The sequence below is a fragment of the Anguilla rostrata genome, chromosome 6 (genome assembly GCF_018555375.3).
Source record: "Anguilla rostrata isolate EN2019 chromosome 6, ASM1855537v3, whole genome shotgun sequence".
Classification (NCBI taxonomy): domain Eukaryota; kingdom Metazoa; phylum Chordata; class Actinopteri; order Anguilliformes; family Anguillidae; genus Anguilla; species Anguilla rostrata.
The window spans coordinates 37,542,415-37,557,372 of record NC_057938.1 but is presented as its reverse complement, the minus strand read 5'-3'; the positions used below and the strand labels follow the sequence as shown (position 1 = coordinate 37,557,372).

The 14,958-nt window shown below is 44.3% G+C and overlaps 1 protein-coding gene across 6 annotated transcripts in view; it reads left to right on the top strand.

Annotated features, from left to right (window-relative positions):
- LOC135257062 (disheveled-associated activator of morphogenesis 1-like) overlaps positions 1 to 14,958 on the top strand; it is a 198,417-nt gene that overhangs the window by 49,056 nt on the left and 134,403 nt on the right. For 2 of the 6 annotated variants that reach the window (XM_064339466.1, XM_064339467.1), the window contains exons 14-27: positions 324 to 650; positions 1,110 to 1,217; positions 1,572 to 1,607; positions 2,375 to 2,404; positions 3,340 to 3,437; positions 4,921 to 5,005; positions 5,471 to 5,577; positions 7,038 to 7,126; positions 8,011 to 8,179; positions 8,449 to 8,556; positions 9,453 to 9,513; positions 10,169 to 10,300; positions 12,028 to 12,198; positions 13,296 to 14,800. In XM_064339466.1, coding sequence (XP_064195536.1) covers positions 324 to 650; positions 1,110 to 1,217; positions 1,572 to 1,607; positions 2,375 to 2,404; positions 3,340 to 3,437; positions 4,921 to 5,005; positions 5,471 to 5,577; positions 7,038 to 7,126; positions 8,011 to 8,179; positions 8,449 to 8,556; positions 9,453 to 9,513; positions 10,169 to 10,300; positions 12,028 to 12,198; positions 13,296 to 13,505 — 1,731 coding nt within the window. In that variant the 3' untranslated portion in view covers positions 13,506 to 14,800. Of the gene's footprint in view, positions 1 to 323; positions 651 to 1,109; positions 1,218 to 1,571; positions 1,608 to 2,374; positions 2,405 to 3,339; positions 3,438 to 4,920; positions 5,006 to 5,470; positions 5,578 to 7,037; positions 7,127 to 8,010; positions 8,180 to 8,448; positions 8,557 to 9,452; positions 9,514 to 10,168; positions 10,301 to 12,027; positions 12,199 to 13,295; positions 14,801 to 14,958 lie in introns of those variants that run through there. The other 4 variants (XR_010330584.1, XM_064339468.1, XM_064339469.1 and 1 more) reach the window with 4 other exon arrangements.

Below are 14,958 nucleotides of genomic sequence, written 5' to 3'. Positions count from 1 at the left end.
GCTGCTCTACTTCTGCACCATATCTTATTTTCCCATAATCCTCTCTGTCTGGTGCATGACTTAGACACATTCCCATCGGGTGTCAGAATGCTCAGTGCCCTCAATTGGTGGATTTTCTGTTTGGTTTAATTACACAGCCAATTGGACGCCTGTAGTAAAGTCAGTGGATTGTCCGTTGTAGGATTCTTGGCGATCCATTTAATTCCGCATTGTAGAAAAACTGCTGTTTCTGCATTTTCTGTTTTACATTCCTGGCTTAGACTTACTGTTTAACTTTGTTTTACTTGGCTATGTTTTACCTGATTGTGTCTGCTTATTTTCAGCGGCAGAGTGTGGGTATACCTGGGGGGCCCCCTCTTGTGCCCGGGCCCCCAGGCGGGCCCTTACCGCCACCGCCCCTCCCCCCTCCGCCTCCACCAGGGTGCATGCCCCCCCCACCTCCACCGACCCCCTGTGGCGGCCCTCCACCCCCTCCCCCCCCTCCAGGTGGGCCCCCACCCCCTCCCGGGCCCCCGCTTCCTCCTGGACGGGCCCCCCTGGGTGGTGTGCCCCCTCCCCCTGGGGCTCCCCTGGGAACTGCACTGAAGCAGAAGAACATACCTCAGCCCTCCAACCCGCTCAAGTCCTTCAACTGGGCCAAGCTTTCGGAGGTGAGGACGGTTCCTCCCATCCCCCACCCGCTGACCCCTGGACTAACGATAGGAGACCAAATCTGTCACTTCAGAGCCTTCATCTGACATTGATTGATTGATTTATTGGCTTGCACATCATTGATTTGAATTTAGGCAGGTAATCAGTATTCATTCCTCAATACAACACAATTTCAAAGCTTTGCTAACAAAACATGCTGGATGAAAACATTTGACAAAAGTACATAGAATACTATTAATTCAATTAATTAAACTGGTTAATACATAAAATACACTCATCTAATAGGTCTTGGATTTGAATGCTGTCCAACCAGCAGAAGGTATGCAAGTACCTCAGCTGTTAGACTCCTAGTTGCATTGAATGGTACATAGCTAATAAAGCCTACCACAGGCACCAGAAACAAGATTATTACCTGACTGCTGCTTTAATGTGACATCGTTGTGACATTTCCCCCACAGAACAAGCTGGAGGGCACAGTGTGGACCGAGGTGGATGACGTGAGGGTGTTCAAAATCTTGGACTTGGAGGACATAGAGAAGACCTTCTCCGCCTACCAGAGACAGCAGGTAAAGTGTGCACACAGACAGCGAGGCAGGGGACAGCGTATATAGCATTTCTCTATCCTCTCACCACCAGTACATGAGATTAATACCCAATCCTGCATTATGCATGAAACTCATTTGCCCTCGTTGGTTTGGCTACAGCCATTACTGAAACTCCAGCATGTCACTGTTACTGCTCTACCATAAAATCCCATAAACGGAGCACTTGGCCGTTCATAACTGCAGCATGTTTACTTGTACTAATTCTTACGGTGGTTGTGAAAGTTCCTTAAAGGGATTGAGCATTCATTATTACCTCGGTGAATCCCTCCCGGGCACCGGAGTGCGGCTCTGATGAGATGTTCTTTTCGCTCATAGGGATCCAGAATTCAGCAGGCAAGGCCCCAGCTACAGGTGCTAAAAGCAACCCAACCCAAGTTTCAAAGCAACATGACTAGACGTTGCTCCTCCTGTCCGTCAGTGTATTTGTCTGATGTTGCCTTTAGTAAAGAGCCACTTTTTAAAAAGTAATCTGCAGCTACTTTGATGTCGTACTCTTGCTGAAAGGGTCTCTCCCAAGTGAAGGATTGACTCTGGTTTCCCCTTGTGTGTGAAACACTGCTCAAAGCAGTCTGTTCCCATCTGCCGGTGTATTTTCAGAATTGCCAAAAGACACCGGAGAAGTCAGTGTTAAATTAACAGCCTTTGCTTATTAAACCAAGGGGGGACATTGGGAGAGAGCCTGTGGATTTATAGCAGCTTAACCTTTTCATTACCGTTGAAATGTGTTGCGATGGTCCTGTTCCAACACCATCAATGGCATGATTTTGTTAATGTACTTCTTATACATTCTGTCCTGGCCTGCTTCTGACATTTATGTAAATTTAATTTTCAAACCTGGAGCATAAGTTTATTTTCTCCAGGACGTTAATTATAAACTGCTTTAATCTCTCTAATATGTATTGATATAGTGGTAAAATGGTACTGGAAAGGTTTAGCTTCCCTGCTCAAGTTGCAAACTGTAATGCTGGTAACCGTTGGTTGGCACGCTCCTGTGCTTCACAGAACTGGCCGTCCCTTTTCTCCCATGATCCTTTTGCTCACCCTTGCTCATGCCTTCCCCTTTTTGAGTCACTCTAACGAATGCTTGCATCTTCCTTGCTTCTTTGCCTGCGTTTTAGGACTTCTTTATGGTCAATAACAACAAGCAGGTGAGTGATTGCTACGCTTCGGTCACTGTAGTTTCTCTGACTCTGTCTTTGTGTTCGTCTTTTGTTGTTTGCCACAATGCCACAAGTGATGGTGTTTCCGGTTGACTTCCGCATTCAAAATGGGAAAAGATTTAAGTCATTATTTTTTGCAGAAAACAGTGCCACACAACTTTTTTTATTCCAGCTCATTGCAGCCTCTGGCTAAGGTTTGTCACTCAGGCCAATGAGGTACTCTAGAATTTCAAAAGCACCATATTAATGAATGGACTTTGACGTTTTATTGATTGTGTCTGTGCACACTTGGCCAAATTGCCAGTGTTGCGGTTTCGCAAACGGCAAGAGTCTGTAAACTGTGAAAGTTTCAGATGTCCATTTGCTGAAAAACAAGCCTCTTAAAAGAAGCACGCCTCATGACAGAGACACAATAAGGCCTGTCCGCGGTTGGCTATGTTCCGAAGCAGTCCATTTGCATCAGGGCTTTATCCTCCACGACCGTGCGATTATGGCTCCACCCGTGTACGCATTTCGTAATTGCGTTTATTCAGTGTGATTTCTTGACTTGCGACGTGAGAGGCCATGACCATTTAAATTCCAGGGATCTTATCTTCAATTGTGGAGGGCGTGGTCAAAACCCCCCTCCCTATTTCATTGCCTTTTATTAGTCAGAATTTACCTGTTAGACTTTGACTGCACCAATGGTTACATTTAATCTTTAGGTTAGGTCTTAGTAGAATTCTGAAATATTTAATCATTGTACTCTCATGAGTTTAACCAGAAATATTCTCACATTGCATGCATATGAACTGTACACCTAAACAATTTATGCCATTAAAATGGAGGAAGTCGTTCAATATATTCTTATCTCAATCTGAGGAAAATGGACTGTTTTTTAAATGTAAATGATGATGTTTCTCTTCTGGATTTGCCTTACGCAGAAAGAGACAGAGGATGATTCCCTGAGCTCTAAAAAAGTCAAAGAGCTGTCTGTCATCGATGGCCGCAGAGCCCAAAACTGCAACATCCTTTTGTCCCGGTAAGCCCAAGACCTGGTTCCTCAGACATGAGGTCATTTCCTGCCTGGCACAGAAACTCTGTTTTTCTCTTTTCCGGCGGACGCCTAATGCTGCTTCCTTCCTTTTGGCTCACTCAGAATGACTCTTCAAACCCAGCAGTGTTTGGCCATTTTTATGCACATTTCCGCTTCACTTGTTTTCTTGTCTGATAATATCTGGCACAGCTGAGAATTATTACTGAATCTTTCCATGCAGAGACATGCATGGGTCCCTGTCTGAGCTAAGATGCCTCATTTTTTTTGTTACCATGGCAGCAGACACACCATGTTATCTATTTTTAGAGAGACAGGAAATTTGTAGTGGGTGTATGGATGTAATGCTTTATACAGCATTATACAAATGCACACACGCACATATTGGCCCATTATGTAGTGGCTTGAGGGTGGATCAAGTTGACATTTAAGAAAATGGCCACCACACGTTCTGGGGTGAGAAACAGTCACCTGTCAGAAACTACATTTGACATGGGTTTAATTCTGTAAAGCAAAAACATTTTTTATCATTTTACAATGAATTGGAAAATTTTGGTGTCTTCCTATCCTGCCCCTGTGACGGTAGAATGTAAAAGTTGAATGTCTCTAAAGTTCAGGTACTGGTGGTACCTAGAAACCATTGCCATGCAAATTTTAAGCAAGTGGCATGAAGGTGACCCCTTGCAGGTTCACACCAGTGGAATTTGACTGAAGCGCTGTCGGAAAAGGGTGTCCCCATATTTGAGATGTAAATGTCAGTTACTTTAGTGCTCGCATGTTCTGTGACTCCCAAATCCCAAATTTGAATTGAACCACCTCCACCCGCCCACGTGCCAAAGCACCATGTGACTCTCCTGTTCTACTTGTGTACAGTGACTCAGCGTAAAATAGCTCTTCCGATTAAAAGACATTAAAAAAATGTATTTTTTACTTATTGGGGTTTAGTATTTAAGAATTAACATTCAAATAAATTTACATTGGATATTTAAATTTTTTTGGTGAATTTTCTAGCATTGAATACAGATTGCAGCAACCAGTGAGTGATGGCGGGGTGCAGTAATGGAACATTTAGTCATCTCGGCCACAGGCCGCGTCAGTGCAGCTTTCAGAGGTAGAAGTGCTCTGTTGGACAGCTTGCGTGTCTGGCAGAGCTGTTACCGTTCGGCTCTCGGTGTTCAGCGTGGTGAGGAAGTGTGTGGGCTTTTGATTTAATATGCTGACATCGTTGAGAGATGCAGATTCTGGCACGGAGGTGATAGTCTGTCTGGAAGCATCGCCCGGGCTTCTCATCCCCTCCCACACACATGTACGCATGCACACACACACGCACACACACGCACACACACACACGCATACACAATTAAACTTGAACTTGACAACAGAGGCAGCGGTGAGGCCTAGAATCTGAGAAGCTCATTGGGAATTGTTTTCGTGTATGTGTTTTTATGTGCATTTGTGTGTGACTTTCCAGGCTAAAGTTGTCCTACGAGGAGATGAAGAGGGCCATCCTGACCATGGATGAACAGGAGGACCTCCCCAAAGACATGCTGGAGCAGGTGGGTTCTTGGTCGCACCACTGGGTTCTGTGCAGAATTAACATAAATGCACCAAAAGCACATTCATACATACCCACAGTTCAGCCCTCTCCCTTCTCCTGACCCGCCTACAAGCTGAGCTGCACGCTTGTAGTTCTAATGCAAGCCCAGTGTGCTACTTTGAATTTCGTCTGACAGTCTTGTCTATCGCTTACCTGGAGCTGCCAGTGTTGCTTGTTTGCAAGTAAAGTGACTTGTTAGAATACAATGGAGGAAGAGATGGTGGTGCTTTTTCTATTGTTGCTCTTTTTTGAGAGAGCACAATAGAAAAAATGGCAGCATCTAAACGGAGACACACACACACAGACACGCACATGCACACACACACACACACGTGCACAGACACTGCCGTGGCTGTTGTTTTTTGGGAGATTGCTTGATGTCAGGCGCTCCACCTGCTGATCTCGTTCTTCTCCTTTTGCGTAGCTGCTGAAGTTTGTCCCAGAGAAGAGTGACGTGGACCTCCTGGAGGAGCACAGGCATGAGCTGGACCGCATGGCCAAGGCCGACCGCTTCCTGTACGAGATGAGCAGGTACGAAGCGCCCCTGCAGACATGCACGGCTGTCCTCCGATAAACTGACTCCCTTTGATATTTTACACCGACTGTCTCATCAGAACATGCAACAAATAGTATTTCATGCTCAGAGCTATGATTGTGCAATTGGTGTGAAACAGAAGTGAAAAATCCAGGTTCAGAAAGTAAAAGTCCTTCCCAGTACCCCTCTCAAATCCTTAGATAATATGGCCCAAGGTTCTTTACTACAAAGTATCCAGCTCTTTTCTTATAAAGAGTGACACTTATGCACCATGTGGTCCTTTTGAAAAGCTTTTTATAGAACTGCAAGTCTTTAACGAGCTGATAACTAACTGATAGCAAAGATCTTGTGTCTGGAGAAAGTCATTCTTTACTTTGCAGAGACATGACACATTACATTTATTAAATTATGACACATTACTTATTGTGAAGCCCTGCTAACCCATTTGGGAGCATGTACAGGATATGCCATTCCTCATTATATACTGGCAAGTCGTTCCTCAGAAGCTATTATGAAAGCATAGATAAGTGTATTTACACAAATTCAATAATACAGCTGTTTAAAAATCCTTTATCCAGCTGCAGTATTATGGAAGCATTATGGGTAAGTCCCGTGCTCAGGTGCACAACAATGTCACGTGCAGCCCTCTGATTGGCTGCCACCACAGCTCTATTAAAATTTCTCAACAAAAAAAAAGTTGGACAGTATGTTCAGTTCCCAGGGGACACTAGTATTGTGGCCTTGAGAAAGGCACCTAACTGAACCTCTTTCAGTAAATACTCAATTTTATGCATGGCCTGGATACAGAATGCTGTCTCGGAAAATGAATGAGGAAGTGCAGACTGTCATTCTTCTCCCTGCAAGGTGAATTGAGCAACATTAATGTGAGTTGTTTAAAATTTAAGCAAAAACGGCAGCAGAAGAACACAAACAACCACAGGGGGTGAGGTTTTCAACTTGCTGACATGGTCGTCACTACCGTTTTACTAAATTTCAATATGAATTTGCTGTCATTTCAAGAGCAGTGAAAAGTTTTCACATTCCCCTGTTTTAGCCTTGAACTACAGCTGCCAGCAACCATGTAACAGCGCTCTCTAAATAGGACCACATTTCTGAATAGTGTGAAAGTAATAGCCGTTATGAGGGGAGCTGAAAAGTCCAAGGCCTCTGATGTGTTTTTGGTTCTTTAAGAACAAAGCGGGCAAAACAGCCTCTGAATGTTCTCCAGAAATGGAAACCACTTAACCAATAACAGTCTCTCACAATGCATGTTTTCTTTTCTAGTATTAATCGACCTTGTTGTAAAAGGGTTAGCCTTTTGCCCTAGCAGCACAATTTCTGCCAGCCTTGCTTGGCGTGACTGATTCGGCTCATTGAACCCCGGCTTCTTTTCACGACCGTTTTTTTTCCTCGTGTGTCTCAGTCGGCTTTTTCCCCCCCCTCTCGTGCTCCACAGAATCAGTCACTACCAGCAGAGGTTGCAGTCGCTCTACTTCAAGAAGAAGTTCGCCGAGAGGATCGCGGAAATCAAGCCCAAAGTGGAAGGTTGGTGTTCCGCACTTTGCCGAGCCTGGCGGCGAAAGTAAAAGTGGTGCTGACAGGAATCCGTGTTGGAATGGCGACTGAGGTGCTTGCGGTAGCTGGCTGCCTGCTACAACCACATTGAAACCCTTGCGGTCTTGGCATTTAAAAATAAAGTGAACAGATATCTTTCCATTTGTATTTAAAAGGTTTAAAAGGGCTGTTCTGTAAAAAACTTGGCATTATCATTTTCTATTATTTCAACATTTAGTAGCATTATTTTAGATTTTAGACATAGGAGATTTCCAAACCATTTGAATTCCAAACTGTAAAAAGAGGATAAGCATTCTTATTGTCCAGGAAATCATTGGGAGGCTATGGGAAGAGGGAGCCCATTGCAGAACTAGGCAATAAATGCTTGATAGATAGCCAAACACTGGATTCAGGGTTTTATCCAGGTCTATTGCGGGTGACATTTTATTGCTTTTCAGGGAGCAACTGTGCTCAGACGTATAGAATATAAACCATAAATGTGAATGCGATGTTCATATGCACGTTCTATTCCCTGGCGTGGTCTTTAATATGCAGTATTTATTTGCTTGGTTATTTTTCTTCCGTAAATCTCCTCATGCATTTTCATCTTGTGAAGAGCTTTGCACTCCCAAGTTTGCAAAGCAGTCTAAGTAGAAAAAGCACAAATACAATTCATTATTTTTTACGAGCGATCATAGTAGTATAATTGTTATTATTGTTGTTCAGGCTATTAGTATTGTTATTATTATCATCATAAGATTGAATATAAGGAACATTCTCAAGAGGAAAATGCTTAGAAATGGAAACAGGAATGAAGCCTTTTGTGCAATGGTGCAGAAGGGAGATCTTTAGATGTTTGATGTTTGTCCTTCCAGCTCTGGCTAAGGCCTCCAAGGAGATCCTGCAGAGCCGACACCTGAAGCAGCTGCTGGAGGTGGTGCTGGCTTTCGGAAACTACATGAACAGGGGCCAGAGAGGGAACGCCTACGGCTTCAAGGTGTCCTCACTCAACAAGATTGCCGACACCAAGTCCAGCATCGACAAGTAAGAGGAATCGCAGGCCCTCAGTTAAACCCTTTGGTTTCAGGGAGGTTCATGGAACAGGGATACATTACATGGCTAGTATTTTAGAAGACTTTTATTTTATGACCATTTTCTGGAAAATTATTATTGGTCGTTCATCTTGTAGTACATTTAAATTAAGCTTGAATTGTATAGCGTCATATACAACGTCCACAGTCCTGACGAGACTTGTGAGAGTTTGTGAATGTTCAGTAACCCGTGTGTGTCTGTGTGCGTGTGTGTATTTGCAGAAACATCACTCTCTTGCACTACCTGATAACCATCTTGGAACAGAAGTACCCCAAGGTCCAACTGTTCCAGGACGACCTGCAGAACATTCCACAGGCAGCGAAAGTCAAGTGAGTCGAGTCTTTCGGTGATCCCCCGTAGATACTGCTTTGTGTTGATGGCAGAGTACAGTGTAGTGAAAGAGGAACTAAAGAACCTTGTAGGCTGTGGGGTTTCAGAGGAGGGACAGTACTTCTCAGTACAGAGAAAAACACTTGGGTATGACCACCAAACAAATGGCCACCAAAATATTCACCAGCAGACCTAAGCAGAACCGTGACCATTATTTTCAGAACTTCACCCTGTCTCCATCACCAAATGATTTAACCAATTATATATTTAGTCTTTGTACTGTATTTGATTGGTTGTATCTGTGCATGGACCACATGAGAAAATTATGTTTAAATGTAATGATATTTAGTGAATACATCAATGGGTAACATTTTTTTAAATATTGCACATGGTCATAGATGGATGGATTTTGTTGTTGAGAACCATCATCCAGCATTGTATTTGGGAACAACTCCCATTTGTAGACAAAATGTAGGCTTTTCTTTTTGGAAGCTTTCTGACTTTGTGGTCATGCAGGTTGTTAAGTGACCAATACTGGGCTGGATAGGCTGTTCTCTCCTTCGTGATAAATTTGGCACAGGGCCACCGCCGCCACCCATCCCTCCCATCCCCCCACATCGTGTGTTAGATTGAAGATGTAGAGTAATTACATTTTAACAAATTATTTGCAGCACCCTCTTTAGGGTTAGGGCTAATTACTGTACCTGGGATTTCTAATACTAAGCCCTGGTTACTCTTGGAACAGTAATAATATCCATAGATATGACAGTGCTTTTGATGATGATCACACCTGAAAATGATTCATTCTGGTGTGGATGTGCTAAGATTTTGGGTGTTTTGTGGCGCTTGAGAGTGGTGCATGACCTTTACTTCCTCCCCCCCCCCCCCCACCCAGCATGACAGAGCTGGAGAAGGAGATTGGTAGCCTACGCAGTGGCTTAAAGAACGTGGAGAATGTGAGTAACCGTTTCCCTGACAATCTGACTCCCTAAACCTCCTATTATTCTCTGGTCTAGATGACTGTACATTCCTGGGAATCGTGATCATCTCCTGATCATTGTTCAGAATAGAGTCTGGCAGTATTCAGGTCTGGAAATGTGACAAAGCATGATGATTTCCTTGTAAAAACCTATGCGCGTGTGTTCAGTCTTTCTTCTCACTTTTTTAAAAATTATTATGGTTTTGGGCATTTTATGGTATGTTAAAATTAATGTTCAGTAATTAAACAAATATAGCAATTAAATTGTTGAATTTCTTGCTCAGGTCTTTTGACAAAATAAGTGTCAAGAATGCATTGTGAAACATTGTCATGACTGAATGCTCCCTGGAATGTCATATTTAAACAGAATGGCTTTGCTGTCTGGATGGTGAGCCTTGTGGTTTTTGATGAAATGTGGTTGCTGATTGATAATGGCACCAAAGAGATCTCAATCTCTTTCCATGTCTTATACCTCTTCTCATTTCTCTTTTTTTGTGGTCTCTCTCTGACCTATTCCTCACTCCCATTATTCCTGCTTCTCTTTCTGATTTATCTTGCTGACGCTTGCTCTTGCCCTATTGCTGGCTGCCTTTCGCCCCCCTCCACCTCCCTTCTCTTTCCTCTCCCTCCAGGAGCTGGAGTTCCAGCAGAAGCGACCCCAGGAGCCCGGAGATAAGTTTGTGTCTGTGGTGAGCCAGTTCATCACTGTGGCCAGCTTCAGCTTCTCTGACGTGGAGGACTCCCTCCAGGAAGCCAAAGAGCTGGTGAGCATGAAGCTTTGGAACATCCCACCGCAATACTATCACCCATTTGTGACCTGTCGACTAGACCCAGCACACCTCTGCCACAATGGAATTCTCAGGAACACCCACGGTAGTGCCCAACCCAGGATCTGAACCTGCAAACATCTGGTTGGCGGTCTAGGTCCCTAATCACTGCTCTACGCAGTGAGGCACAGAGACGGACTTCATTTTGACCATAGGCAAACTGCCAGGTCTGCTGACTGACAAGTTTTGTCACACTGTGAAAACCTTCCAAAAGTGAACTATCCCTTGATAGCTCAGTTGAGCCAAGGGTGTTCTCCTTTACCCCACTGTGTCATTTTATGCTGTTGTCCCAGTGACAATAACACATTACCTTACGCTTTAAGTGAACCTGTGGATGAACTATTGAATTGAGTGCCTTTTCCGAGGGAGCCAATGGGGAGCCTTCCCTCTGAAAGGAAAATAAATCAAAGGGGAGATGACCGCCTTTATTTTCCCCAGCTAGCAGGTTATGCTTCCTGTGAGAGGATTATTTACATGGAACATTGCAGTTCAATTGCAGGAACAATATTTTCCATTCTGCCCATTGGATTTGCTTTCTGCAGCAATATAGATTCACATACACTATATAACCAAAAGTGTGTGGACACCTGACATACAACATCTAATCCAATATTATGAGCATTAATGTGGCGTTGGTCCACCCTTTGCTGCTATAACAACCTCCACTCTTCTAGGAAGGCTTTATACTAGATGTTGGAGCATTACTGCTGGGATTTGCTTCCATTCAGCCAGAGGAGTATCAGTGAGGATGGACACTTTTGGGGGTGACAAGGCCTGGCTCGTGGTTGGCTTTCCAATTGATCCCAAAGGTGTTGGATAGGGTTGAGCTCAGGGCTTTGTGCAGGCCAGTCAAGTTCTTCCACACCATTCCTGACAAAACCTATTTCTATATGGACCTCGCTGTGTACCCGGGGAAGGGGGAAGCACAGAATCATCTAGAACGTGATTTGCCTTCACTGGAACTAAGAGACCTAGCCCAAACCATGAAAAACAGCCCCAGACAAGGGGTGTCCAGATACTTTTTTTGTCATATAGTGTAGGTTTTGTACACAGGTCTACTACAAACCAAACAACATTGCATTGCATTATATTTTGGTATTTAGCAGATTCTCTTATCCTTATATATTATATCAGTATATATTATATGCCTTATATCAGTTCTATATTGTATAGTGGATATTTTACTGGAGAAATTTAAGTTACAGTAAGTTCCTTGCTCACGGGTGTAGCAGTACTGCCAAAGCTGGGAATCATAATTAGCCCAGTAACCTAACCATTGAACTACACTATCGCCCCATGAATTAAACAAATGGAAATGCCAGACTCTGATGCTCTTTAATTTGGGGACCGTGTGGACTTCCCCCCCCCCCACATAACAATACCCTACATCTGCACTACCCTTCCTTAGACTTGTCTGCTGTTTGTCTTTTTGGCCACGATGTGTGTTAATTAGGTTTGATTGAGCTGTTAATCAAATACAAGTATGGCTTCTATGCCCTAACTTCTGTTACAAATAATGAGTTGTCAGATAGGCTTATTGTAATAGAGATGTGCAAGCAAAGAGGCCTCTGTCACTTATTCCTCATTGATTGCAATTTGGATGGTGTCTGGATTTAATTGATCTAATCAGCCCCCCATCATGCCCCCCCCTCCCCGCCCTGCAGTTCCAGAAGGCGCTGAGACACTTTGGAGAGGATGCTGGGAAGATGCAACCAGACGAGTTCTTCGGCATCTTCGACCAGTTCCTGCAGTCCTTCGCCGAGGCCAAGCTTGAGAACGAGAACATCAGGAGGCGTAAAGAGGAGGAGGAGCGCAGGGCACGAATGGAGGCTCAGGTTAGCATGCACGCGCCTCTCAAACCCAAAAAGGGAGAACCAAGCTCATCCTTAACCACCTTTTCCCTGGTGATGGCTCAGGGCTGTCCCCTGGATACTCTATCCCATTTCACCCGACAGGTAGGACCTCTAATGTTGAACACAAGGCTTGCACATGTTAGACAGGTAAAGGTCTCTGAAATTTCTCCTCAATAAAAAAATTCCTAAAGCCATTCCAAGACCTTCACCATAAATTTATAAGAAAACCTGGTTAATGTACTCCTAGTCCTCTCCACTATAAAGATTTATGGTAATTTGCTGAACCAGACATCTGTGTTGCATCACTTGGACAGAATGCCAATCTTGTGCAACCCACACATATATCATCTGACATCATTGTGTGAATTGGATGTCCATAACGCCGGGTCCCTGATCAATTTGCCGTACCTTGAGAGCCGTGTTCCCCCTCACGAATCGGTAAAGAGTAACAGGAGACAGGAAAATGAAACTGAACGCCACGCACGTGCGAAGAAAGAATCCATAAAGAAATCCGTTTTGACAGGGATAATTCACTGCTGTTTGTCCTGTGAGGACATGAACTTCGCCGAGCGTATGGGGAGTAAATCAGAAACTGCTAGGTCTCAACCAGTAATTTTCCCTCTATGGTCAACTCAATAAACACCACAACAGTTCATATGTACAGTGCATTCAAGGTTGACTGAACCTCTAGGTAGCACAGTGAGAATAAGATGTGCAGGACTCCCAGTTGCTGTATCAATAGCCAAGGCAGAAAACATGCAGGACCCATTACAGCATAGCAACTGTGTGTTGTAAAAAAAGGAAAACAATCTTGCTGGTCCATGGAAACACGCATTGAGCAGGTATGGTGTCGTCCCTCATCCATCCATCCATCAGAAAACTATTTTGGTTAGCAGCAATACCATTAGGTTCATTGATTCTGATAGTTTCCATGTGTGTATCCTGGGCCATATGTTCTGGCGAACGACATTTACAGAATGCAGACCGCATGCTGGTCTGATTATGTTCTCCTGGCTTTGAGGGACGCGAGCACTAGCTTTTCAGTAAACGATGACGCGTTTCTATCTTCCCCCCCCCAGCTGAAAGAACAGAGGGAGAAAGAGCGCAAAGCCCGCAAGGCCCGGGAGAACGGCGAGGAGGACGGCGAGTTCGACGACCTGGTGTCAGCCCTACGCTCGGGGGAGGTGTTCGACAAGGACCTGTCCAAGATGAAACGCAACCGCAAACGCATCAGCAACCAGGCCACGGAGACGGGCAGGGAGCGGCCGGTCACCAAGCTCAACTTCTGAGGCCACCGGGGACCCCGGACCCCACCCACCAGAGGGACCCAGGCCCAGAGCCACAGCAGACCTCCTTGTGATGCTCATCTCCCCAATCCTCCCCACCCCACTCATCTTGACCACCCCCACCCCCCACCCCGAACTGAAACAGAACTGAAAAAATTAAATGAACAGGCTGTTAAATGTTACTCTCTGGTGCAGAAGCACAAAGATGGGTTTCTTTTTTTTTGTTTCTGTTTTTTTTGTCTGTCTGGAAACAGATGACCAAAAATGTTTTTAAAAAGGTAGTAGCTCCATTCCATGAAGCATGGACAGGACATGAAGCAACATAGCAGTCTGCTGTGGGTTTTCAGTGCCCCTTGCTGGTTGCCAAAAAAAACTTATTTAAATGTTATTGATGGTGATTGTTGGTCAGTGGATGTAATGGTGTAACACTATGGTGCTGGCGCACCATATATGGTTGATAATTCAGGACCAGTGGCCTTGGGTAAGGTCATGTGATGACCCCGCCTCCCCCTCCAGGGGAGCATGTATATGGCGCTTCCATTCACCCGAGGCTGTTCTTAACTACAGGGAACCCAGCACAAGACTCCACCCCTGCCCCCTGACTCCACCTGCTATGAAAGCTTCCCCCGTGCTTATAACGGATCTGAACTGATGTGAACCCCCCCCCCCCCAAATTTGGAACTGTAAGAAGGAAGCACAGAGCCTTTGTGTTTCAACCAGGCTGTGATGAATGCTACCTGCTAACATTTAAAACATTCCATGCTGTCAAAAATGACAAGGAGAAGATGAAGGATGTCCACTTTATAACTCTGTATAGTGGCTAAAAACCTGTAATGAACTGAATTTCTATGGTCATTGTAGTTCACATTGGCACCTGCAGTAAAACCAGTCTTTTTTTTTATATGATTCCCAGATTCTTCCTACAACCCTTTTTTTTCTTTCAATGGGACTTTGCAGTCTTACTTTACCACAGGACCTGCTTGAGGGTGTCGAGTATGTTAAAACCAGCAGTGTTCTGCTCATTTGGACGTATATTAAGAGTTCTGGTGCACTGATAAGGGTTAATGGCAGGCCAGGTCCACCACCCTGAAACACTGGTTATCCGTTATATGGTTATCTTACTGTAATTCTTCTATGCATCCAAATCAAAATTGTTCCATCTTGTAGCTCAACACTCACAGCAGTATTACAGGAGAAATAAAACCTATTTAAGCGTCAACAGCATCGTGAATTATCCCACCCGTCAGCACTTCCTGTCAAACCGGTGTTCTCTTGAATAAAAGATTTTTCTCAGCCGAGATTGACTGCGACATTTTCATTTGCATACAGGTTTCCACTGACCTTGTCTTATTCAAAAGGGCCTGCTAAAATTATACAGAGAATTGCTCTTTATTTTTAATATACATGCATATAACTTAAGTGTATTTTTTAAAACACCTGCATTGCTGATGTTTAT